Consider the following 25,465-nt stretch of genomic DNA (forward strand, 5'->3'; position numbering starts at 1 on the left):
CATAATGCAATAAGACTGATGACTTGAAATGGGCCTCATGAATCCATCTTGATTAAGTGGTCCACGAAGGATCTGCCTTGAAAAGAAAGTCCCTCCAGAAATGAACCAGCTCCTAATTTATCCCCTGGACACTATGGGGAGCCAGAACACTGAGTGGGCAGTGTAGGGAAAACCTCATCCTTTTGTGCATGACACTCCTCAAATCTGGAGCTTCACTGCCTTCCCTGCATCTCTCCTTTCACCCTCATATTTCACTGCCTCACTGTCCTAAACCTCTGCCTCCTCTCTGCACACTGATGTGCATGCCACTGACCCTTGGTGGCACATCTGTTTGTGAGACACCACCCCAGCCCATGGGAATGCATCCTCACCTCCAGATTCTCCTTGTATTTCCATGAGCTCACATTAATTGCTGGCCCCTTCCCTGCAGGTGCCTCCTGTGATGTCTTTGAAGCTGCAGAAGCACAGGCTGAGCTCTGGGCAGGCTGTGGCTCAGCAGCTCAAAAACCCCCCTGCAGCCCAGCTGAAAACCTCCCTGCCTGTGCTCCAAGCCCCCTCTTTTCCTGGGATTAAGGACATTAGAGAGTCTCCTTGAAGACAGACACATTCCTGAGAAACAGTGCTGCTTTCTCTGCTCCTGCTGCATCTTCTGAGCTCTCCAGATCTCCCCCTGAGACTGGCAAAGTCAGCTTTGAATGAGGAGAGGGACAAACACCCCTTTCTGTTGAATTGCCTGGAGAAGGCTTGTTGGTTGAAGCTAACAGAGCCCCCTCATCCCAGGGAGGAGTGTTAGGTTTTTTAAGTCCCTTTCTGTCTGGGATGAAGAGACTAGAGTCTGCTTGCTCTTTTCTTTAATAGGTTACACACTGAAATATTCCTTTTCAAGCCAACAGCATTTAAGCAATTCACCCTGGGCTTGGGTGGGTGCCACAGAAACCTGTGGCAGCATCGGGAAACTGGCCCAGCTCTGTTTAAATGCATCACTTGCAATGCCAGACTACTTCCTTGTAGCAGATTTTATGACTACAAGAAACTTTTCAAAGCAAAATTTTTGCTTCTGAACGGCTGTAGATGAGCTGAGTGAATGCAGAGTGGTTCCTGTCATTCCAAGGTACACCAGTGACTTACTGCAGGGAGCAGGGAATCGAGTATTTCCAGTTGGAGCATCTCTAATACACCAAATTGTCTTCAAGCTTAACTCCTCCAGTGAAGCATCATTCCTCACTCCCATTGCTTTGTATTAATAAGGAGGGTATGCCAAAAAAGAGCCCATCTGCTCCAGTCTCATTCCAGAGTGCCTTCCAATGGGAGAGGGCTTGTTCTCTGCAGAGTTATTAATGTGTCAAATCCCACAGCAGCAGCAAAACACGAGTCCTCACTGTGACTTAGAAGGAAGTGAAGAAAGGGAAAAGAAAGACAGGAGAAGGGGGCACTATCAGACAGCTTCCCAAGCCTGCAGCTTGATGAGAGTGTTTTGTCCTGTCTATAGATACAACACAAACCAAGTCAGGTTAAAATCCAGATTTTAAGCACAAGGGGCGGGAGATGAGCAGCAACTTTTCCTTGGTGCAGCCCTGCAGATTTTCTTTGTGATTTTATTTTCCCAATCCTGCAGCTGCAGTAGATTCTGGCTATAAATGACCATACACATCTTGTCAGAAGGCTCAGTCCAGGCAGGGGAAGGGATGTTCTGGGTGGATGTTTGTGCGTTAGAGCTTTCAGGGCATAAACTGATTTAAACGTTTGGGAGATGTGCCATGCAGTGGCAGATGCCATGGATTCAATCAAAGATATGATTAAGGGATGACCTGATCACAGTTTACAAGGACCAAAACATCAGTAATGGAATATTTTTCTAGCAAACAGAAGCATAAATCTGGTTGAGGAAGCTGAAGCTAAGCATGTTCTGACTAGAAAAGAGCCCAAATGAAGTCACCATGAGGAAGTTACTATGGATTTACACATCACCACTTGCCAGTTGAGTGGGGAAATGGATTAGGAGGCTGCAAATGGCTGAGGAAACTTGTTAGTTTAACACCATTTTCCTGAAATTTAGATAAACACATTTTCCCTTCCAATAGCTGTGATATAATCTGTCAGTTACTCACCTGATGCTTTGATTTTCTTAAGCCACAGTAAGTCACTCATGTGACTTTTTGAGCCCTTGTTAACTACTACAAAAATGCTCCCAAGGCTGCTGTTCATATTATCCTGTGTGGGCAATTTTTGTATCAAACCAGATAATTTTCTTATACATGAGACACTTGAGTTCAAACAAAATTTAATTCAGGGCACTGAATTGTCTTTTACTTCGGTAATTCAAATTAGATAATGTAATATGGGGTTTTTCTGCTTGATAATTTTTGAGTCAGGACAGAAAAGCTGTTTGGAAGTCAAATGCAGAATTTTCACTGATTTATTATATTGTCTTTCTCTGCACAGAAAATGAATTTATCTCATGAGCCTACTTGCACCAGCCTCTCAGGAAGAAGAAAGGCCTAACAGCCATAGTTTTAAAACCCTAAAAGTAATGTAGGACATCTTTTTCCAATAGAAGAATATAATTTTTGACAGACCAGGCATCTTGAGATTTTGCCAGGATGAGAAGGAGATGCTGTTCACACCCTCCTGGAAACTCCAGTTTCAAACCAGCGAGGGACGCACACCTGAGCACTGCTGTCCTTGCTTGTGCCACCAGTCAGCAGCACTTCAGGGCCAGGACACAGCATGGAGAGCTCAGGGGGACTCAGATAAACACAGCAGCTTTCAAGCTGATGGGAGACAGAAGTACAACATTTCAGCTCCAGGCAGGCAGGGGATGGAGCCATGGATACATGGCACAGACTGTGCTGGGGCAGTGCCACAGGTGTCACCGTGCTGGGGCAGGGTCAGACCTTGTGTGGGCACCACAGAGCCTCCCCACACAGCCCCAGCACCTGCTGCAGGTCCTGCACTGCCTCAGGGGAGCTGTGGATGTGAATTTGCCTGTGGATGGTAAATTCGGGTGGTCTCCTCTTCACTCTCTGCACCCAGTGCCGGTCTCACCTTGCTGAGTCTCAGCCCTTAATCCCAGGGTCGTGGGTTCCACCTTGGGCACTTTTCCCTGATGGGACACTTGTGGCTGGGCTCTTTTTGCCCCTTGGGCTGAGATTGATGAGAGAGGCAGTTTTCTCTTCTTTGGACTTGGTTGTTTATTCTTCTCTTATCTACATTACATATACACAGGGTAAAAGGAGCTACTTGCACTAAGATGGAAAGGTGCAAAATGGATAACAAAAAACTTCTTCAAGGTCTTTTATATATCTATTTAACCAATTAACAAATGACAAGTAAATTATTTTTCTTAGTGACCCAATGACCCAATACCTGTGTACTGCACTGCAGCACTTTTTATCAAATCACTTATTACTACCCAGAAACCTCTAGAAGAAGAAGATGAAGAAAGAAGAAGGAAGAAGAGACAACACCCTAAATCCTCCATCTTGTCTCTTATTTTCTAAACCAGTCTAAACCTTTATCTTTTTCACCCAGTGACTTAAGTAAACTCTCTAACTTACACACACTCTAGTTTTTCTATTTAACTTTAACAGTGCAGAAGTTCTTCTGCAAAAAGTCAACGCTGCCCATCCAACCCATGGGTGAACTGGATAAATCCAGGACATCTTGTCTGACTCCTGCATGAGCCACTCTGCTGACAAAGCTGCTGTGCTGGGGGAAATGATGATGTCAAATTATTTTTGTTTTGTTTCTTTTATATATTCTCTGTATTCTTTACACATGTATTTGTAGTTCTGTGGCCTATTATATCTGTGGCTGGTTTTCCCAGTACTTTTCCCTACCTTTTCACTTGCCAGAAAGACAAAACAGATTCCAAGGCCCCAGCCCTATCTTGGTGCTTTGTGGGAATCATGGCTGAAGAACAGCTCTTCAAGACACATTTTAACAAGTAAAGTTTAATTTCCATCTGAGGGGGGAGGATTTGGAGACTATTGAGTCGGGGGAAATGGCATCACCTCTTGTGCTCCTAATTGGTGATTTTTGGCAGTTATGCTAACTTGCTAAACTTATGAGACTGTATTCACCCAGTGGGGTGGTGGGCATTTTGTGGACATGTTTCCATATCTTCCCCTGGAGGTCTCCAATAAAGACCAACCTTTGTATTACCTTTTATACTAATATTTTCTCAAAAATGTGTTTTTATCTTTCTAAGTTCTCTAAGGTATCTCTGGTAACCTCCACCAGCACCACAGCTGCCAGCAAAGGGAAACTCAGTGTCCTAACTCAGTGCTGATACAGGCTGATGTAGAATGGCACAGGAAAAAGTGCTTACCTTCACTAATCAACACTGTTTTTATCTTTACTTTTCCCTGCTACCCCTGCCATCAGCAATCTCATACACTTATCTATTCATCTTCAAAAAAAAAGAGCATTTGCTAAGAGAGCAACCTGGACTAATGCTCTAGGAAAGAAAAAAAGAGGCTAAAACACTGTATGTGGCAGCTGTCTTTCATACTTTTTCCTTTAAAGATAGGTCACATGAATGTCACTTACTTAATGACAAGGATTTTTCTCTGCCCAAGAGAGCTGATGCTCTCCCACTGCTGACAGTCAGCTCACATCCATGGCATAGGAGAAACAGATACACAAAGCCAAGGGTATGGGCAAAAAGCCTGAACATCAAAAGAAAGGAATCCCAGAAGTTTCTAAGCTTCTTCCTCTGATAGTATTGACTGTGGTTTTTTTTCTCTTTGTGGTTGCTAGAACTGATGATCTCAAAGGCTGAGAACAAAGCTTAGAAAAATAAGACTCCCAGAAACAAACGCTTTTAAAAATTGCCAAATCTCTTTGAGTGCTAGAGGGGAAGAGAGAGAGAGAGAGAGAGAGAAAGAGATGGCTGCAAACCTCCAGTGCCAGCGCACCTGACAAATATCCAGTTAGCTCTGATAAAAGCTAGCTGGGGTAACTCTGATGGATACTGGTTAAAGACCAGGATTTCATCAGTTTGCAAAAGCCATGAACAGTGCCAAATTTGGCTTCAGGAGAGGCAGGGATGCTTACAGAAACTCTTCCCCTGGCAAGGATGTTGCAGTCAGATATTCAAGGGAGGGGTAGGGCTGGGGAGACAAGACAAGTTGTGTCTTTAGCAGGCATAGCAGGTTCAGAGAAGGATATTTATCCATGGCCTAAGGTGCAGAATGGTTTCATTTTGTTTGTGAACACAGAAATATTATTGTCTCACCTTGGCAACAGCAATTTCACTAAAAAAGAAAGCTGTTCCTGCTAGGAAATTCCAGATTTCACTTGCTGCTGTCAAATCCTGCTCAGCACTTCACTACAGCTCACCCAGAGCAACTGCTGGGCAAACACACTGCAAGGCTAATGCAAGGCAGGGACTCTGCTCATGTGTTGGCTGTGCCCAGAGAGGGAATTCCTCCATTCCAAAATGTGCCTATGGATGATCTTTTTTAGATGCTATTCAGTCTGTGCATTGCCTTGCAAACTTGTTTTGCATTCCTGATGGAACAGCACTTTGAAGCTGATGCAACTGGGCAGTGGTGGGTGCTGCTTGGATTTTTTGGCTGTGTATGGCTCTGAACAAGCATATAGCTAAAAAAAGGAATTTAATTGGGGTTATCCAGAAATGTTTCCCAATATTTGCTTACAGTGTGTCATTTCCATAACCATGTGCCCATTTTTCCATGCCTGGGTAGGTTAGGCAAAAGGCAGGTGTTGAGAATTCCTCCCTTTGCTCCAGCTAGTGCAGGAAACTTGGTGGCTACAAACCAGCTGAGGATTCCCTTGACCTGATCTTCACACGGGGTGAGAGTCCTAAACTCAGGACTACCTCAGCTGGCACAGGGCACAAAAAATAATTCATTTGGAAACCCAACACTTCCAGGTTTTAGCTCTTAATTTATTCTCTGACTAGTCAGTGCTCCAGAATGAGCCACTTCCAGGGAGCAGGGCTGTTTCCCAGGCACGCGGGCGCGCACGAGGGTACGTGTGTGTGTGTGGGCAACGCACGCCCTGTCATCCTAGGACACGTCTACAGGGGAAAATGCGGGGTGTTTAAGGTCTACCACTATGAGTGTGAGTCAGTGGGAATAAATTACAGCAAGCTACACCCTCTGAAGGCTCTAATCCAGCGATGAGGTGTCCTCAGAAGAGGGTAAAACCTACTGTGATCTCTTGGATTAGCAGCAGGGTTTAACCCTGCCAGATGCCAGCTTCTGCCAACCTCTTATAAAATCCCTGGCCATCCCCACTGAGGGAGGCTTGCTGTCCCTCCTTGCTGCTCTGTGATCTCAGAAACATGGGATCTTCAGGGCCTTTTGCCATTCTCTTTGCTAAACCCATCATGCATTAGCTCTTGTGGGTGCAGCACATTACAGGGACTGATTTGGCCTCTGGCATCTGAACCTGCCTGTGTTGTTCTGCCCTGGAAAGGACATTCTTAACCTTGAGGGGTGCCAGGATTTTTTTTTAAGTAGTTTTCTCATGTTGTCTGACTATCCCCTGCTCTTTTTTCTTTTTTTAAGTATTCCCCTCTCTGACTTTTGGCCCTTGTGTGATGTTGAGTTTTAAGGAGCAGGAAAGACCAAAGGTAAAGCTTGAATTCCTTTCACTCTGCTCCTCCCCAGAATCCAAGCTGCTTGGAAAGCACACCAGTGAATTCTGGTGGTCCTATCAGACACTGATACCCAAACAGACACCCAGAGCCCCCTCCACTGAGCTGCAGTGGGAGGCAGAATGTCCTTGCAGAGGGGCTGAAGAAGTGAAAGCTTTTTGCTCTGAGTTAATTATTTATAACCCATGTTGGCTGAGTATGTAACCTCTTCCAGCCAGCTCTGTCCTCTCAGCATTTGTGCAAAGGCTGAGAAAACACATTAAAGGTGGGACAAGTGTACTTTCTCTGGGTGAAGGTGAGAGAGCGTGGTATCCTCAGACAGAGGGAAATGTCCTTCAAATCTCCTACACCTGAGTGTTAGTTCAGTTCACCTCATGCTTTTCATGCATTTATCCTTATGAAACTGTGCAGAGGGAACTGGTGATATTCTCATTCAGCCTTCCATGTGGGTGTATTTAAAATTGCCCAGACACACTCACTGCAGTGACTCCAGCTCACTTTCCTGCTTCACTTTAATGAAGGGACTTTCATAAACATCCAGGACCTGGGTTATGGCAAATAATAACTTTATTTTTAAAATTAGCAACTGAAGTTATTGGCTGCTCTATGGTTTTGCATGTCCCCCCCTGCACAAGGTAACATTTTTATCTCTGTAATTACACCGTAGGCAGCCAGCACAGGGTGCAGGGTCAGTGCAGGGCACTGCAGGGTAATGATGTGGCCATTTTTGCCTGGTAAATTACAGACTTCTCTTGGGACTGAGAAAAGGAGAAGGGCAGCAACTGCTTGACTAATTGGTAGTTTAAAGTTTAATTACCCCAGGGCTGACGTGCTGCCTCCCAGATGCAGCTCTGTGCTGAAAGAACGGGTCCAGAGCCTGCACATGGCCCACCCCATGGGGAATCAGGAGTCCTGAGAGGATCCACCTGGGAGCAGCCTCAGCCCAGACACTGCTGTGCATCCTCCTGGACACCTTTGGGGAGGAGAGGGTAGCAGTTCTGCTGTGGAGAAACTCCATTTCTCCCTCTTACCTCTCCCCTAATCTCCCTAGGCAAAGAAATTTTCCATCCTCCTGTGAGACTGGCTCCAGAAAGATGTTCCTGCCCAATGCTGCTCTGTCCTCAGGCAGCACCCCCCTGCATTGAAGGGAGAATCCTTTCCTTAAAGAAATCTTTGCATTCAATTCTTTCCCTAGGGCCATGACAGTCAGATTTCATTTAGCACCAAGGGGGAGTGATAAAATGACTTTGGTCTCCATCTGTCATCCAGCCAAGGTCAAACCACCACAAAACCCCACCACACTTGGAGATAACCTTGCTGGCTCAAAAGAGAAAACTCTACAAGGAGAACACAGCAAAAGACTTTGGTATTTTTTTACCTAAAAGATGGATGAGAAAAATGCTGTACAGCTCAGCTATTATAAATATAGTGCTTTACAAAACTGCAAAATAGAAAAAATCCCACCAATTAGGGTAACTCACCATATTTGCCAGAATATAATGGTATCCATTCCCATTTTTTTCAAGCTTGATGATCTGCAAGATAAAAAACAAGGATAATTAGTGGGGATCAACTAAGGAAGAACTTCAGTTATCTGCCCTTTCTCACTCTTATGTTTCCTTGCTGAGACTATTTAGCTTCAGGAAGACATAACAAAAGAAAAGTTCACAATCTTATTAGAGGATGACCATAGCTTTCACACATGATATCTGAGCAGCAAATCTGAAATTAGACAGGACAAGATCCCCAAGCACATTGTACAGGCAGGGAGAGAAAACAACCAAACCAAGCTGTTTCCTACAGGCTCAGGGGAGAAAAAAAAAAGCCTTATTAAGATTTGGATTTCAGACACCAAAGGAACAAATGGGGAATTAGAGACTGTGTGTCTTATGACAAAAACATAAACATCACGCAAGACTAGAGAGCAATCTTGCACATCCTCCAAGATACAGCCCCTGCTGCAAACACCTGCCTGGGAGAGATGGCTGGAAGTTTAGGTTATGGGTAAATTTTTTCAAACTTATAGTTTCAAACTACATCTCCAGAGTGAAGCTGTTTGGGCAAGCCACAGAGGATTTCCCTGCATGTTCATTGAGATAATTTGTAGATTCATATGCATAGTGTCCCAATATATGTGCTTTGCCACTTACTCCTTTGTCCCTGACAGTGCAGAGTCAGGTTTTTATTTTCTTTTATCAACACAATCGCTTACCAATCTGTAAAAATTGAATTTTTCTATGTTAACTTTCTTTTTTCTTCCACCTGTTGCAGATTTGCCTGTGGCTGGGGGGAACAGAGGCAGTGCTCAGATGCCCCCTGTCTTTTCTCCCTTGATTTAAAATGAGTGCAGGAAGAATACACTTAAAAAGTCTATTATTCTTGCTGACTCCATTTTTTCATTGAAATTCCCCTCTATTGATTTCCAGCAGCACTGTTAAATTCTTACTAGTTTACTAGAGTCAGATACCATCAGCATTTGAGCCACTCTACACACAGAACGAAGAAAGTGGAAAAAAAAGCTCAAACCAATATGCCTTCAAAGCCAGTACAAACACAAGACATGAGAGAACTGTGCTGTTTCCATTAGGTTTCTTGGCTGGCAACACTGCCTCTTATTTCCATTGTCATATGAATTGATTCCAAATTGCTGCCTGCATTGCCAACGCGCAGGCAAAATCTGCACAAACTGCAGCGAGGACAGAAAGATCCTCACAGCCAGAATGAGCATAAAAGCACTGCTGTGTCAGATTCAACCAGAAATCAGTCTACCCAGGACTTGTCTCTGATACCAGGCTGGCAGCAGGTACTTGAGAAGTGTCAGATGAGGGCAGAGACTGATCCTCCCCATGGGACAGCACTCCCAGATTATCATGAGCAGTCATTTAGGGATTTCCAAATGGATTATAAATGAGCTGACACTTGCTCTGTACAACTGGTTCGTCTGCCTTAGCCCTTCTCTGATGAAGTGCTCTTGTATGCATAATAAAACTCATCTGGTTCTCTGCATTAACGTGGGGGTGGCAATTAACTCCAATGAAGGCTTCATTTAGAAGCAGTTCCTCACACAGCTAATGCCAGCTCCACCAGCTTCCCTGCACAGGATCCCTCAGTGTGGCTTCTGCTGAGGCGTCTGGAGCTCTCAGGAAAAAACCCTCTGTCTACCTAAAGCTATGAAGATATTTTTATGGGTGGTTTTCTGAGCATCTTCCACTGCCAGATCTAAGAAGCAAAACCAGACCAAACTTGTCCCTTTCCATTCATCAGCTCTGACTGACCTTTGCAGTAAGTCCCAGACCTTGGAGGAGGAAGGAGAATCTCTGGTGCACTGGGATGTCTAAGAATTATGATCCAATTCCCCTTTTCTCCAGTGTCAACAATAGCTGGCATTGGCTCCTTCAGCCCCAACTCTCCTTTGTTATTTTATGAGGTGTCAGAGCCGATGAACCAGAGAGGGCTGCCATCCAGCTCTGCCTGAGCTGTAAATCTTACAGCCCATCCACCTGAATTATGAAGCTCGTTTCCTGTGTTTTACACAGTTATTTGTGATCTTAATTTATTTTAAAATGCTTGCTCAGTCCTAATGTGTCCAGACAGCAGTAGCAAGCTGAGGTTATAATAGCATTTATCACTCCTCCTGACTGTGGTGAGAGGCTGTGCTGGGCTGCATGCTGATTGCTCACTTGGGCCACCTAGGTTTCATTACCCACTTCTTAATGGGCGAGTTTGACATCTATTAGAGAGAAATCCTCTCAGAGTGAAACACTGGCAGAGGAGAAATTCCAGTTACTCATTTTAATGAGAGACAAGGAAGAAACAATAGAGGGCTTTGATGGAATACAACCCACCGAGTACTTATCCCATTAAGGCTACACAGCACAACCCCATGGCAACCTGCCCTGAGCCAAGGCCTGGCTCACAGATGACAGGTACCTCGGCAAGGATAAATCAAACCCTTGAGAGATGACACAGAGAGCTCTCCCAGAGAGAAACCAGGTCATTTTTAACACACAGAGCACTGGCTCCTCCACAGCTGTGGTCACTGGAGCGTGAGGGCCGCCTTGCTGGAGTCACTGGTGTTATTTGTGTTTTGTGTGTGGAGGAGAAGTGAAAAGCAGCAGTGTGGGCGTGAGAGGCACAGGTGCTGGATGGCCATCCCCAGCTCTCCTGCTCACCATGGAGCACGAATCACAAATCTTACTGAGAGATGGAGACAGGCTTGTCAGGGAAGAAGATAAATGCATTGAAATGTCCCCGAGAGGCTGAGGCAGCTCCTGGAATGCCTCAGACAGTCAGAGGGACGGGGCAAGCAGCACAGGGACATTCCCACAGAGGCTGCTGGTGTGGTGAGACCAGCCAGCAGCCAAGGTAGAGCCCAAGTTACAGTCCCAGCTGAATTTCACATGATAATGAGCTGAACACTATCTTTGAATCCCTCCAGTCATCTGTACACTATGAAAGACCTGGCATCACTTTCTCACTCAGGGACAACTGCCTCTGCTCTCAGAAATCCTGGTGGACTTGGAACAAGAATATAAAAATGGATGAAAATGGACTACACAGGTCTGAAAATGTTCACAGTCCTATCCCTCACTGGAGTGTTACCTCCCAGGCACAGATGTCTGCTGGAATTGCTATGTAGTTTTTGTAGTAAAACACAGCTTTGAACCTCTTCTCCCTAGGAACTGATATTTCTTATAGCGTTGCAAAACAAATAATCACAGTATCTGGATTTTTAGTGTTCTTACAAATAGCTTTTCCTATATTTAGGTTTAACTCTTGCTCCAGTTATGTGAAGAAATTTGAAAGACTTATTTTCCTGCTCATATCAAGACTAGATAATACTTGACTATAGAACTTAACATTCTGTTAGACAAAAACCCGATACTATTAATCCTAGAAATCTGATATACTCTAAAGAAAAGCCAAATTCACTGCCTAGGTCTTCTCCAAACTTTTGTTCAACTGCAGCTGCTCCATAGCCAGAGAGAAGATTTAACCCCTGGAATAACCTGTTTTCTCCTTCATGAACGTGACCTTTGCTTTGAGGCTACAACCTGCTCTCTGCTTTGTTATTACACCTAACAGAGGAGCACCCAGAGATATCCAGCCAGGATGGGTTGTGCTCATCACTGAGCTGTGCATCTGCTGAAATGCTGAAGAGTGAGACAGGAGGTGACAGGTACCTTAGCTAAGGAGGTGTGTGAAGCACGAGGCAAGAGTGAGCTGATTATGAGGAGTAAAGCAGTGGAAATTGCAGGGCATGGCCTGCAGGGCCCATTTCAAACCCTTCCAGTGGTGGGGAAGGACTTGGCTGTAGGTGTGGGAGGGGAAGGTCTTGTGGCTGGAGTTGAAGTGTGGACTCAACCCACCCCTGGGCTTGTATTTGTCTCCCATCCACAGAAATCCACGTTCAGGACAGATGTGCCATAATCCTTCTGTCCTGCTGGCACAGGTGTGAGAATTTGATGCAGCACATGGAGGCTGGAGGACCAGGAATCTGGCAGTGCCAATTCACACCTCCACCTTAACTCGAAATCTGGAGAAAGACTCATCAGAATCAGGAGGTGCCACATCTTGTGCACACTGCTTGGAGGAATTTGCACAAAGCAAACCCACTGGGGAGCAAGGGGGTGTGCTGGGCTCAGCAAAGGAGTCAAACAAGGGGAGAACAAGGAGCAGTGGAGCTCACTGAGCATGAATTCATAAGAGCCTGTGCTGTTCCTGCAGCTTTGCTGTTTCCACAATAACACAGCAGAGAAATACCTGCAAGGCACACACTCCAATTCCGATGGGAGCCACAAGGGGACAAGGATCAGGCAAGAATGGGGAGAACTTCCCCAGGGAGAAACAACCCTTCCCAGCCTACATGCAAGATCCTTCCCACACCCACACAACCTTGTTAAGGATGATGTTCAGCCTCTCAGATTCACAGTCCACCACCACCAGCCTTTCCTTCTTCTTCTCCAGCTCCTGGAAGAGCATTCTGTAGCCCTCCTCGGTTGTTGTCAGGATGTTGACAGCTGTCACCTGCCAGTTCTTCTCAGCTGCAGTGTCCAACACTTTCTGCAGGACTGATAGCCCTAGGGTGGGAAGAGAAGGGGGAGAGCCAGATTTTAGTTGTGTAATGGCATCTTTCCCTCCTCCTGACAGCCTGTGTAACTGCCTCAAGCCAGGCTGGAGACAGAGTCATGAGAGTGCAGCAGAGCTACAGTGAGCAGCTAATAGTCTAGATCTGACCCAAACTCAGCTGGGCTGGAGTTAATGACTCCTGCTTTTTCTGTCCTAGCACAGATGATTCCGGGACTAATTCTCTTTTGTAATTGGCAGATCAGTCTCGTTGATCAGGGCCTTCTGTGGGATTCAGATAAGAACTCTAATCCCTGTCTTCCTGTCTGCCACTACCCAGATAACTTGATTTCTCTGACCCATAGTTTCCCTCTCATCTTTGATCTGCTTAGGCTGTGTGCTCCTAGGGTTAGGGACACCTTCAGCAATTGCAGTACACCATCATACTCAGCATCCTTCTCTCTTGGCAGCGTCTCATCAGGAGACCATTACTTTTAGAATTACTTTGCCCAGATTACATGCACAGCTTTCTAGAGAAGATGTACATAGCAATTCTCTGGAAATGTGCTGGACAGCCCTAAACAACCCTGTGCTCCTGGAATATTCAGTGTGCTCATGCCTCATGACAACAGAAAGCAGGTGGGATGCTTTCATACCTTCTGCTTGTCTCTAAAGCCCATCCTGTCCCTTCAGGGGATAATCATAACTTCCAGGACAGAGATGTGAATCACTTTACCTCTGCCCTATCCTCCACAGGTCTGCTTTGCTTGCAGCCTCCAAGCCTGGAGCTTTAAAGGCACCTGAGAGTTGGGAAAACTGAACCATGGAGCAATGAGCTCTCTAGCTCTGTTTGCGGTTTAGAAAGTAAGATAACATCTTCCATTATCCAGCAAGGGTTTTTGTTCTTTCACATGGAAAACTGACATGCACCACCATGGAGAATCTGGAGTTTTCCAAGCTATCTGCCAGAAGCACACCTTTCACACCTGGCTGTGGGCTTAGGTGAGGCCTGAGCAAGTGTCTGTTCATGTTTCCAAACTCAGGACTCAGTGGCTTTGAGTTTGACAGACCAGTTCAATATGGCACCTATTGGATAGAAACAATTTCCCCATTTCAAATTCCAAACCATTTGCACATCAAATATTTCCCTCATGTTGATGGGGTTCGGATCTGACCACATGAAAACACACACACACACACACACACACCGGGGTCAGGTTGATGCTTCATGTACATCAATGCCCACCTTCAGCAGAAAGGGATATTTAGAGGAGAAACAGAGGACAGGGAAGGCATAGGTTGACTCAGGACCCACAACTTTTGGAGGCAAAGACTCCTTCTAGACCACTGCCTTTAACTGCCTGGTAGCCCTTCCCACACAGCTGCGACTTACCCCGGTCAGCATCGTAAATGTACACAAACTTCTGCCAGCTGTAGTGCTCGATGACGCTGATGAGGGCATCCTGGAGCTCAGGGCGCAGCTGCAGGACGAACTGGTTGGAGGTTTCGACGGGGAAGCTCGGCGTTATGAAGCAGACGTGGAGGGCCCCGCAGAAAGACGTGAGCATGTTGACTGTCCTCCTCTCATAAAACCCGAAGATGGCGTAGACGCCCTTGGAGAACTGTGAGCAGACTGCAGGGGCAGAGGGAAAGCTCGTGAGGGCAGAAGATCAAGGAGGTTTCTCAGCAATGACACCAAAATAAACCTTTTCCCTGAGATAAGCGGCAGGGTCTCTCTGGACTAGATAACTTTCCCCCAGGTGGGTGGGTTGGTGAAGGCAACTTGTGAAGAACAGGGTTTGTGGCCATGGAGTGCCCTGCCCTTGGCCCCCACAGATCTGCTTTACTTTTGATAGGAAGAAATTACTCAAAAGAATGAAATCAGTGTCCCCAGGGCTCTGATGAAGATTTTGCTGCTTCTGGGGTAAAATGAGTTATTTGAACAATGGGAACCCCTCGGCAGAAAGCGACTACTGCAGCCCTGGAAGCATTCACGGGGCAGAAGGAAAACCTTTGCGCAGCAGCACAGCCCTTTGTGGCCAACAACTCCAGAGGGAAACCACGGGTTTGACCTCAGGAGCTGAGGAAACTGCTCTGAGAGGACATCTCAGCAAAGGTTCACCAGGGTTCAACGTAGCCACAGCACAGCTCCAGGGGGATCTGTCCTGGGCCATGAGCTGCTGGCACTGAGTCAGAGCCTGTGACACCGGGTGGGCGCTGGGAACACAACTTCAGCAATTTCTGGTTTCCTCTCAAAACCGTGGAGACAGGGCTGTGAGCCCAGTGAGGTATCAGCAGTGTCCTGGAGGCCTCTGCCAGGAGAGGTTGCTGGGTTCCCTCCAGGTGTCTGTCTGTCTGTCCTCAGCCCCTGGTGCTGTGCTGTGCAGGGAGGGCTCCCTGGGTTGGAGCCCTTCTCTGGAGAGCACTTAATGAGATCGTGGGAACTGCTGGGAAAATGCCTCAGGATCTCAGCGAGACAGGGAGTTCACACTTTGGGTTGTAAAACTTAGCCCCTGAGACAGTCAGACTCATTTAATATCACAACTGTTTATGGCACATCCCAAGTTACCATCAATAAATCTCCAAGCCGGAGGTGGTGGCAGTGACAGCGCTTTTCCTGTGTCAGAACTCTTGGCACTAGTGTCTCCTCCTCTTGTCACTCTGACTCTGAAGACCTCTGGCTGTGACATTTACACTGCCTCGACACTTCACACATCACTCTCCCGCTCTCCCAACACGAGTGCACGCTGAGGAGCTGGATGTGACATTCTGGGGTCCCTCTGTGCTGCTCGGGAATCCCTGACCTGATTCTGCTGCTAACTGCCAGTACCAAACCTTCTGCTTGTGTGGCTGGAGAAAGCTAAACATGAGCTTCTTGCATCCTTAGCTGGGCTCCACGTGAGCTCTGTCCCTCCAGCAGGGACCCAAAGTCAGTCCTGGCTGGCTTACAGCCATCCTGGAAAAGACTTCCTCACTTCGCTACTGCCAGCACCAAACATTCAGAGGGAAGAGTAAGAAATGCTGTTTCCCGCTGTGCAAAGCAAGTCCCTGCTCCCATCTCACCCCCGAAACCAAGCAGCCAGGCTTCGTGGTGGTGCTGAGAGCTGAGAATGGAATCTCATAAGACTGAAGAAATTTTTTCCTTTGTCTTGGAGCTGAGCCCAGTTTTTGGGCATCCCAGTCCCGCAGTTTGTTCGCAGGGTCACTCATCCTCTTTTCACTGATTAGCACCTGTGATCTCAGCACTTTCCTCCCACAAGGGAATTTGCTGTTCTGCAGGGCAGGGACAGCTCAGAAAGCCTGAACCGAGACGGAAATAACCCCCTCTTCTCTTTATTTTCACAGCAGTGCCTCTCTTTGCAATCAGCAATTGTGTCTGTATCAGCTGGAGTCACTGCCCTCATCATGAGACTGACACATTCGGGAAGAAAAGTAGGAGATACAGATGGAAATAGTCTGAGCATCGTTTCCATGTGACTGGAGCAGTGGGTCTAATGAACAGTGCAAAATACCATATGTGAGAGATCAGAATGTGATCTCTGGAGACCCAGGCTTCAGCCTCACTGAATGATTAAAGAGACATTTTCGGGACAGCTGAACAATCCAGTACAATTAATAATCCAGACAATAAACTTAGCTGGGCTTGGTTTGTTTTGTTTTAGGCATGGCTTCCTTGGATTTTCTTTTCTATTTGAAAGGAATCTATCATTTTTCATATTTTTTTTTTTTTAACTTTGTGGCTCAGTCACGCTCAGGCATCCCTCCTACACTGTTCTGAGACATCATCAGTGCCAGCATTCGAAACAGATTGTACCAAAGGCAACTGGGAGAGTGAACACTCTATATCATTAGTAAGTTTGGAAAGAACCCTCACTTGCTTTGTACTTGCAGAATAAGAGGAGCTACGGACAAGGCAGATAATTTGGAAAAATAAAGAAAAAAAAAGGCTTGCCAAGAGTTATCTCCCAAAGAAAAACAAAGAAACTCTTATGTCAGTTAATCTGGAAAAACGAAGAGTGAGAGCTGTAGCCACCTTTCTGGGACTGAACTTGGCTGCAAAATTATGTAAATCTCAGGGCTATTTTAAATTACAGATGCTCCAAATGAATTTACGCAGCAAAACTAAAAATAAATTACTTGCTTGTAATTTAATACACTAAAAGATTGCTGAAACTTCTTTACTTTTCCTTTAATTGTTTTATGAAGCAAATTTGTTAATTATTCTGTTCTCATTTGATTGCTCTGCAACTTCCTAATAATCTACTACTAATAATTGTAAACCTTAAGTAGAGGAAGCAAATATTTTAAGCTCTCTTTGTTTTTGTAGTGATGAACAGTCACTAGACTCTGCCTGATGGATTTCTAAAAAGGTTAAGAAACATAAAAGGGATGAAGATTGAGCTGGAATGGAAGGTCCAAGAAGCTGAGCTCTTCTGGTCAATTGGCTGCTGACAGCATCACCCTTTCCAAGCCTTGTGCTGGCTGTCTGTGAGCAGCTGGCCGGCCCCAGCCCAGCTTTTCCTGCAGAGGAGAGCTGCAGTCAGCCTGGAGACCAGCTCCAGCAGCTGAATTTGGACAGTTCCACCTCAAGCTCATTCCTGAAGGCAGGAATCTGGGTGAAATCCAACAGGATAAATGTTTGCCTATCCCAGGATGTGAGCACGAGTGAGGAGGGTTTGCTTGGATGCAAATGCAGACATCTGTGGCTGATTGCACGTGCTGTTTGTGGTCTCTGGGCTACAGGGTGGGGAAGGACAGAGAGTGGCAGTTCTGGGCTGTACCTGTGCTCCTATCTTACATTGAATTTGTCATTTATTACAGAAGAGTTTCCCTCTAAAATAGCCCTTGGAAAATATAATCCACAATGATTGATAACTGTGGCAGCTACTACTGTGCTCTCCCTGATCATTCTTGTTTAATTGATCAGTTTGGGATTTGTGGCTGAGGCATTCCCAGTGTGTGCTGCAGCAGGACCATGGACACCCCATATCCCTGCTTCTCCAGGCACAGGATTTCTCCCTGACATCTCTAGTGCTGTTCAACAAGGAAAATTAGCTAAAAGCAGAGGCATTAACAAGATTGTCACCTGGTTATGCTGAAGAGACAATCCAGTGACAACCACTCCTGGACACATCTCTGCGGTGTCTGATGCAGCCAGGTGAGGTGAGAGCTCATCTGACTGCTCCAAAAACTTTTCTAACTTACAGCAAAAGTCAAAATAGTTTGTAAGTTAGCTAAAAAGTGACTGATGTGGTAGGACAAGCAGGGGAGGCTGCCCTTCCCCTGTGGAATGGTAGCCATCAGGGAGCTGATGTGTCCTTGAATTCAGATGAGGAAAAGGGCATCTGTGATTCACTGATTCTTGGAATCCACAGACTCTAGGATTTCTTGTCCTGCAGTGTTTCTCAAAAGTTCTCCTTTCATATGGAAATACTCAAGGTAAAGAGTGTACATCAGAGAGGAACACTGATTTTGCTGAAAGCACACACAGGAGAGGACACCTCTTCGGGAGCTGAAGAGAGACAGCTCTGGCCACCTTTGCAGACGCTTCCAAGAAAAAGAAAAATACATCAATAAATTCATCAACACTCACAACTTTAAATTGAGCATTTTCTCTGTGGAAGAGGAAAGCAAAAGAGGTGTTTTGAGTCTCTAAAAATTCATAGTAGAATTTTTTTTTGTCTGCAGAGAGAGTAGATGAACAAGATTGATTTCTGTATAAAAAGAGTCAGAGGTATTTTGCAAGCGGTTGTTTGACCTGATCCATGTTGTTGTGGGTGAAAGGCAGGTGTCAGATAAAACAGGTATCTCTTTTAGGTTTTGGTTAAAGAGGATAACCCAAAAAGTTTCTCTCAGAAAGCATCACCACAAAGAGGGGCTGGAATAGTCTGAGGATTTGAGGCAGGAGGAAGGGCAAATGGGCTGCACAGAAGGATGGAAATGAGGATTTGGTCTCCAGCAGTGAAAACTGTGCATTCTGCTGAGAATCTGCAAACAAGACTGCAAAAAGGGAACTGCTCTCCAGGGACACAGCTGGGGAGGAAGCCTGGTAGGAGATCCTGGCAACTGCTCATCTGCCATCTCCTTTAGATGCAGAATTTTCACCATTTCACTGAGTTTAAGACTAGAAAGGGACATTAGATCATTTCTACTGACTTCTTGTATCTCATGGACTATTAAGTTTCACCCAGCTACCCCAGGAGGGAGCCAATAATATGGCTTAGTTGACTCTTAGGAGATTCAGCTGCTGCATGTGCCTCTGTCAGAGAACAGAAGTAGCAGAGACAGTGCTAATACCCAAAGCCACAAGAGCTGTAAAAAACCCTATTAAACAAAATATCCCCAGATGTTCCTCACAAATGACTCATGTTCTCACTTGCAAGAGGGCACAGACACCCCAGATGGTCCCTGCCACATCTCAGAGGCCTTCCTGACCCTGGAGAATGTCGTGGCATCTAGAGGGAAGACACAGCATCTTCTCCAGGAGAGGTGTTCCTATGATGCTGAGCTGCACATGTGACCAAATTATTGCACATAGCCCAAACAAAAAAAATAGAGAAAACATGGATTCCAAAATAAGAAGAAATCTTTGAAACCATTCAACACAGCATACACCAAAATGAAAAAGTGCTTTTTAAAAATTGCAGGGTAAGTGTGGCCAGACTTTGAGGGTAATAAAGCAGAGATCTCAGTGATGTCAGTTATCCTCTGCAAGTTGTTAAAGATGAGCCCTGAAATGCCTGCAGCCCCAATATCATCCTCATGTGCCCAGACCTCCAGGGACACAGAACCAATACCCTCACTCACAGCAGAACGTCCTCATTGACAGCAGTGGTGTCAAGAAGCAGCTCCCACATGCTTCCCTTTGCTCACTTGGAGTGTGTTTGTGCACATGTGGGAAAGAGGAGGGAGGATCTGCATGCATAATTAATTCTCAGCATGCCCTGCCTGGAGGCGACCCTCACACCGTGATGGAGAACCTGACATCAGGTTGGCAAAGCTGGTGGAGTTCCAAGGAAGGAGAGCTGGTGTCTGCTGCAATTAGGATCAGCTCAGCTTTCCTCCCAAATGTTTGTCCTCACAGCTCTCCACTGTGGCGTAGGTGCCAGAGCGCGTCTCTTCAGCACATCCCAACGACAGCATGTTCCCACAGATTTCTGGAGCAGGGGAAAGCCAAACAGCCTCTACACTCCCCCATTGTTCCACTCATGTATTTAGCTGACAGCAGATATGTCCCACATATTTGATCAACTGCAAATCAGGCTGATGTGCTAGCACAAGAAATCCATGTTTTCCTTTCAAATATATAAAAGGCACAGCAGAGTTCTCCCTTCCATCATTCCCTGCACTGCTGCTCTAATGATACTGGAAGCTGGAAAGTTAATGTTGATTTTTACATAAGGATCTGCTTTCCTTCCCCCATATTTAAACAATAATCTGTGACTGAAGAGCTGCTCATAAATGCACATGCTGATAGCTTCAATTTTTTTCAGTTAAGTTTGCCTGCCTAACAAATAAGTCTTAGTTTGCCTGGCTGACAAAGGATAAGTTTTCTTTGAGAGCAAACTGAATTTGGGGTACTTCTTTCTCACACACCACTGAGTTTTAGGAAACAGAAGGAGCATGGTGGTGTGGTCACCAAAAATTAACAACATGGACTCTCAGTCATTTAAGTGAACTTTTGAATTCAAATCATGGTGGTGGAAGATACAGTCGTGACTTTCATCTCTCTAAGGGATCAATTGAAGGTCCTTGCTCTTCCACTTGTGTACTTCACATCATGAAACCTCTTTTTATTTTTCTACTGGAGTCTTCTAATGCAGTTTTTATTCAGTGTGAGTACAAAACAGAAGAAAAAAATCAAAGTATCAAAGGTCTTAATAAGGTCACTGAACTTGTTGAAATAAGGAAAGAAGGAAATTGATGATGTTTGTCAAGATTCTACTTGCTTGCTTTATTTGTTTTTAAAAGTACATTCACTTTGGGATTGCTAATACTTTGTTGAGTCATATAGCACCAAAAATTAAATACATTGAAGGGTTTACAGTCAACACAAACTATTTCTGAGCACTTTTAATAGGAATTAGATGCAAATCCCCTATGCAGAAGACACTGAGATCAGAAGCATCTTTAGGAGTCTCATTTCTTCTGTGAGTAGAATTAGATTATTATTATAATAGGGACAGTTTGGTTAATGAGGATCCTGTGGTTAACAGATCAGATTATGTGTAAGGAGAAACGGGTCCATTGCCATCTCTGTGTCAGGTTTGTTATTTAATCATTATTTGGATCTTTGCTTGTGAGGCAACTGCTTTTCTCTGAGCCCATCTGTTCCAGTGCCTTCAGTCAGAGGCTGACTTTTGCACCATGACCATACAGACCCAAAATAAGACCCATTTCTGAGCTGGAAGCACTGATGCCATGCTCTCAAGCTGTGTAAGGCTCTTGTTATCTACTGCCTTCATCTCTTCAGTGTCCCATACAAAAGCCACAGCTTTCCCACAGCACTCCCGGCTTTCATAACTTAAAACAAGAAAAAATGTGCAGAAGGGCTCTGGTGCCTGATAAAAAACTGCATTTTTGAGCTCTAATGAAAGATTTGACCTTTCCAACTTGGGAGTGTTTTCCTCCATGCCAGTCTGGCTCATTTCTGGGGGACATCTAGCAAATCCATAGAGTCTTCTGAGATCCTTTTGTGGCACATTTTGTCTTTGAAAATCTTAGAATCATAGAATGGTTTGGCTTGGAAGGGACCTTAAAGATGTGTCAGAACTGTTATCAGGTCTGCTGGGCAGTCTGGCTTTTTGCTGTGCCCAGAAAGAAACCAGCAGTGCTGGGTTCCCTTGGAGCAGCAGGAACTCTGCAAAACCAGCTGAACTCTCCTAACCCACAAGCATCACCTCGAGCTCCCTTGCAGCTACTCTAGGGGGAAGGACTGATCCCTCATAGGGCTCCCAGCTGCAGATGGATGTTCCTATGGGACCCAGGGACCCAGGAAGACCAGAGATCCCTGCTGTCATCTAACCTTCCACAATGAAATTGAGAGCTCATTTGTCCTCATTGAACTCTCTGTGTCTGAAGCAGAGGCATAAATATTAAAGCAAGATTACTACAAATGAAAAAGCAACAGCGACATTGTAAAAGATGAGGAATGAAGGTTGAACCAATTTTCCTTCTGGTTTTTTATTAGATGGCCTTTTGTATTATATTGGTCCTTCTGAAGACAGTGCTGTGCAAGGAAAACTAAGTACAAGATCATGGTGTAGATTCTGCTGGGAATCATGAAGAACAGGAGAGGGAAAGAACAGAGCACCAAACCCCCAGCACGTTAATACAGTACACAGCACACCTCTCAGTTCACCACACCATTTAATTCTGGGCTGGAAGTGCTGAATTATTAAAACAGTAAAAAAACAGTAAAAGAGTGAGGAGTGGGAGAAAGCAATTGTGTCACATAGAGAAGATCTTGCTGCAGATGAAATAGATTTTGTCTTCAGTAGCTTCTTTTCTTTCCCTAATACATTATATTGGTTCACAGACATTAAAGCCTCAGACTGTCTTCAGTGCAAGCCTCAGGTTCTGGTGAAGATTTTGTAAGGGCCTGTCTTGAAACTGTCTGCAGAACTTTATACTTACCAAGGGCAAAGATCCTTCAAACAGAACCTCTCACACAGGACAGAGCATCGTGTCCTTGGGGCCTTGAAGTGGCAAGTGGTACCTAACCCCACCAGCTGACATGTTATTTATAAATATTCACATTTTCTATCCATTTTCAGGGCTACATTACAGGTATCTGCTGAGTTAGCAAAGCAGAGGCTCCAAAAGCTGCATGTGCTGTTGCTGCCCCAAAAGTGCCACCTCTCCTGCAGTCACTGGAGCCATTGGTTTTCTGGGAAGAGGAGAAAAAGGCACAAACCTAGCAACCCAGCAATTGAGCAACCTCAACCCCACAAGGATTGAGCTCTAGAGCTTTTGTGCTACCTGGTTGCACATTGTATTCACCTGAGGTCTGTGAAAGCACCAATGGTTTTGAAACATCTTTAACATCTCAGCAAGGGCTGAGTTTGGTGCAGAATGACAAGATCCTTTGACATCTGAGAGTGCTGGTTTTTATGGGCTTAAGTGCCTCCCTTGGTGGCTCTTTGCTATAGTCATGTCTTGTGGGGCTTTTATTTTCCCTTTTCACATTAATGTTCCATTCCATTGTGCTCACAGCTTTGCTCAGGGCTACTTAATGTCAGGGGGAATATTACCATTTCTTCCCTGTCATTAGAACAGCTTTAATCCTGTTGGCATTGCTAGGGCAATAAATGATAAGAGTTACAACATTTTGATTTCCGCAGTGCCTCGGAGCACCAGGTTTTGCAGAAAATCCCAAACAAACAAGTTTAAGCCTGAGCTCTTTTAAACCCAGTGGGAGACTGTGTTGTCTGGGGAGCAGGGAGGCAGAAGTGTGACAGATGGTGAGATCTGGACCTATGGTTTGCAATTTTATGGTCTCTGGTGAAACTTCTGTGCGAGTTGCTCGCCGTGGGTGGTGGAACAAACAGTTTACATGAAGTGCATCCAGTCAGGGTGCCCAGATGGAGCTTCTGCAAAGGGAAGATACTTAAACCAGGGCTGCAAACAGCTCTAGAGGCTGGTCCCCTCTCGTGGGAGGTGAAGACAACCATCCCTCTGAGTGATGTGAATGGTGGGGATGCAGGAAGTGGGAGAACACTTCTCTGCCCCACTGCTCCCACAAACCTGTGGGTAGACCTGGAGCCCCTTGGGAATATGACCCAAAATACCAAATATGAGCCTGGCTGCTCAGCAAGACCTTCAGCACAAATAAAGTGGAATTGGAGATTTTTTTCTAAAAAATCTTAGGTGAAATTTGTGTCATTTTACCAGCATGACAGAGGGGGCTTTTACAGCTACAAGCTTCTCCTGAATCTGCACTTGGACCCACAAAAATCATCGCCCATAGTAAACTCACAGGACTGAGGAAAGGACCAAGATGTGGGAGAAGGTGCAAAGCACATCACCAGTTGTATAAAAAGACCTTAGATACACATCTTTTGCCTAAAAGACCTTTGGGCAACCAAATCCCTTTAATATTAGTGACAGAGGGTATCAAATACAAAGCAAAATGTCAGGAAATGCTTTTCAACTGGATGATTTACTTGATATGTCACAGTAAAGATTTATGCTAATGAAAGATAAAAAATCATCAGCTCTAAACAGAGGCCAGTGAAGGCACCAGGAGTCTCTCATTTATCCTGCTGTGGGACTGAGAAAATAACCTGGAAAATGGGATGTGTGGCTTAGGGAGAAGAATGTTAGAGCATCCTTAATGTTAGGAAAGCACTGAGATCCCTTCCTGACGTGCCTACTTACAAGCAAACACCTTCCCTACTGATTTCTATTCTGAGAGAATTTTTAAGCTGCAAGAGAAAGAGACTCTAGTGAGCTGCAGAGAGCAAGAGAGATCATGTCAAACACTCTGCATAAATGCAAATTGCAGGGAGGCCAACCAGAACACAGGAAGGGGAGTTGCTGCAAACCTGGAGGTTGTTCATCATTCCAGAGCAGTGACACTGCACACACAGATGCAGGTTCTGCCTCAAGCAGTCACTCACTGTAAACCAAAGCCAGTGACATCATTTTAGCAGCTAGTGAGAAAACCCCACTGCTTCTCAGCAGAAACTTTACCTGTAAAATATTATTTAGACAAAAAAAAGCAGCAGCAGACTGGGGGATGCTAATTTGTACCACTTCTCACCAGCATCAGAGACTCTTTCACTATTCACCAGGTGCTGCTCAGCACTTCTGTTGACATTCCAGAGAAATGTCTCTAATGAAATCCATTTGTTCATGAAACCAGGGTCATTTTCCAGCCAGGGGCAGGCAGGTCTTGCATAGGGAGGCACCAGGAGCACCAGCTTTTTGAGGAGTGGAAACATTCCTTGGATTTAACAAATGTGCAAGACAGCTGAGCCATGGAAAGCTTCACACTTCAGGTGTTGGATTTGCTTGCCACAGGGAAAAACAGGGAAACAACACCATATACTGGACTGTAACTGCACAGCTAAAGTGAGCACATGGATGGCTAAAGGAATAATTAACCTAATTAAGGTACCATTTATTCCAGAAGCCTCTGGGGGAAAGGCAGGTGGAACTTCCAGCTTCAGGAGAAGGTTGGCAGGGCAGAGGCTGCTGCCAGTGGTGGGAGGAACCCAAATAAAAACTTTGTGTGGAAGAACAGGCAAAAAGAAACATCCCAGGGACAGTTTTTTTCTCTTGGTGCTCGCAGGAAGCCCGAGGTGCAATATAAAACCTGTGATTTTACACCTCTGGCACTGTCCTACCTAACCTGTGAGGGCTGTGATTTTCTTCTCTCTGTACTGCAACCCACTTTCAGTGCTGAATGTGGCAGAGAGGAGTGTGCAGTGTAGCCTTCACTTCGAGCTCCTGACCCTCCTGCTGGAGTAAAGATTCATTTCCCTGTGAGAGAAATTCTTTCTGGCTGCCTGTATTTGACATGGCAGTGAACATCTGCAGTCATATTTCCAAAGAATTTGTTGTGATCATTCCTCTGCACTGCTAGTCCTGACAGTAGAACAATGTCAGCTGAGAGCCTTGCTGGCATTTCCAAAACATGCTTAAATTACTGAGTTGGCTGCCATGTGTCTTTAAAGAAGAGCTGTTGGGATGATCTTAGGTGATTTGGGTGTGTAAAGAAGCCATATGGTGCACACAACCTCTGAAAATCAGGCTTTGGCTAATGTA

At 45.3% G+C, this 25,465-nt stretch overlaps 1 protein-coding gene across 3 annotated transcripts in view; it reads right to left on the bottom strand.

Annotated features, from left to right (window-relative positions):
- The window catches only part of GRIA1 (glutamate ionotropic receptor AMPA type subunit 1), a 119,828-nt gene that overhangs the window by 49,920 nt on the left and 44,443 nt on the right, over nt 1-25,465 (bottom strand). For all 3 annotated transcript variants that reach the window (XR_015774028.1, XM_005523598.3, XM_005523599.2), the window contains exons 3-5: nt 14,088-14,327; nt 12,524-12,708; nt 8,110-8,163 (exon numbers count right to left, since the gene is read on the bottom strand). Coding sequence is in view for 2 of the 3 variants with exons in the window: in XM_005523598.3 (XP_005523655.1) it covers nt 8,110-8,163; nt 12,524-12,708; nt 14,088-14,327 (479 nt within the window). In the remaining variant the exon portion in view is untranslated. The remainder of the gene's footprint in view (nt 1-8,109; nt 8,164-12,523; nt 12,709-14,087; nt 14,328-25,465) is intronic.

Source organism: Pseudopodoces humilis, chromosome 17 (genome assembly GCF_049639895.1).
Source record: "Pseudopodoces humilis isolate 2021_Gansu_Grassland_sample_001 chromosome 17, ASM4963989v1, whole genome shotgun sequence".
NCBI classification, from domain to species: Eukaryota; Metazoa; Chordata; class Aves; order Passeriformes; family Paridae; genus Pseudopodoces; species Pseudopodoces humilis.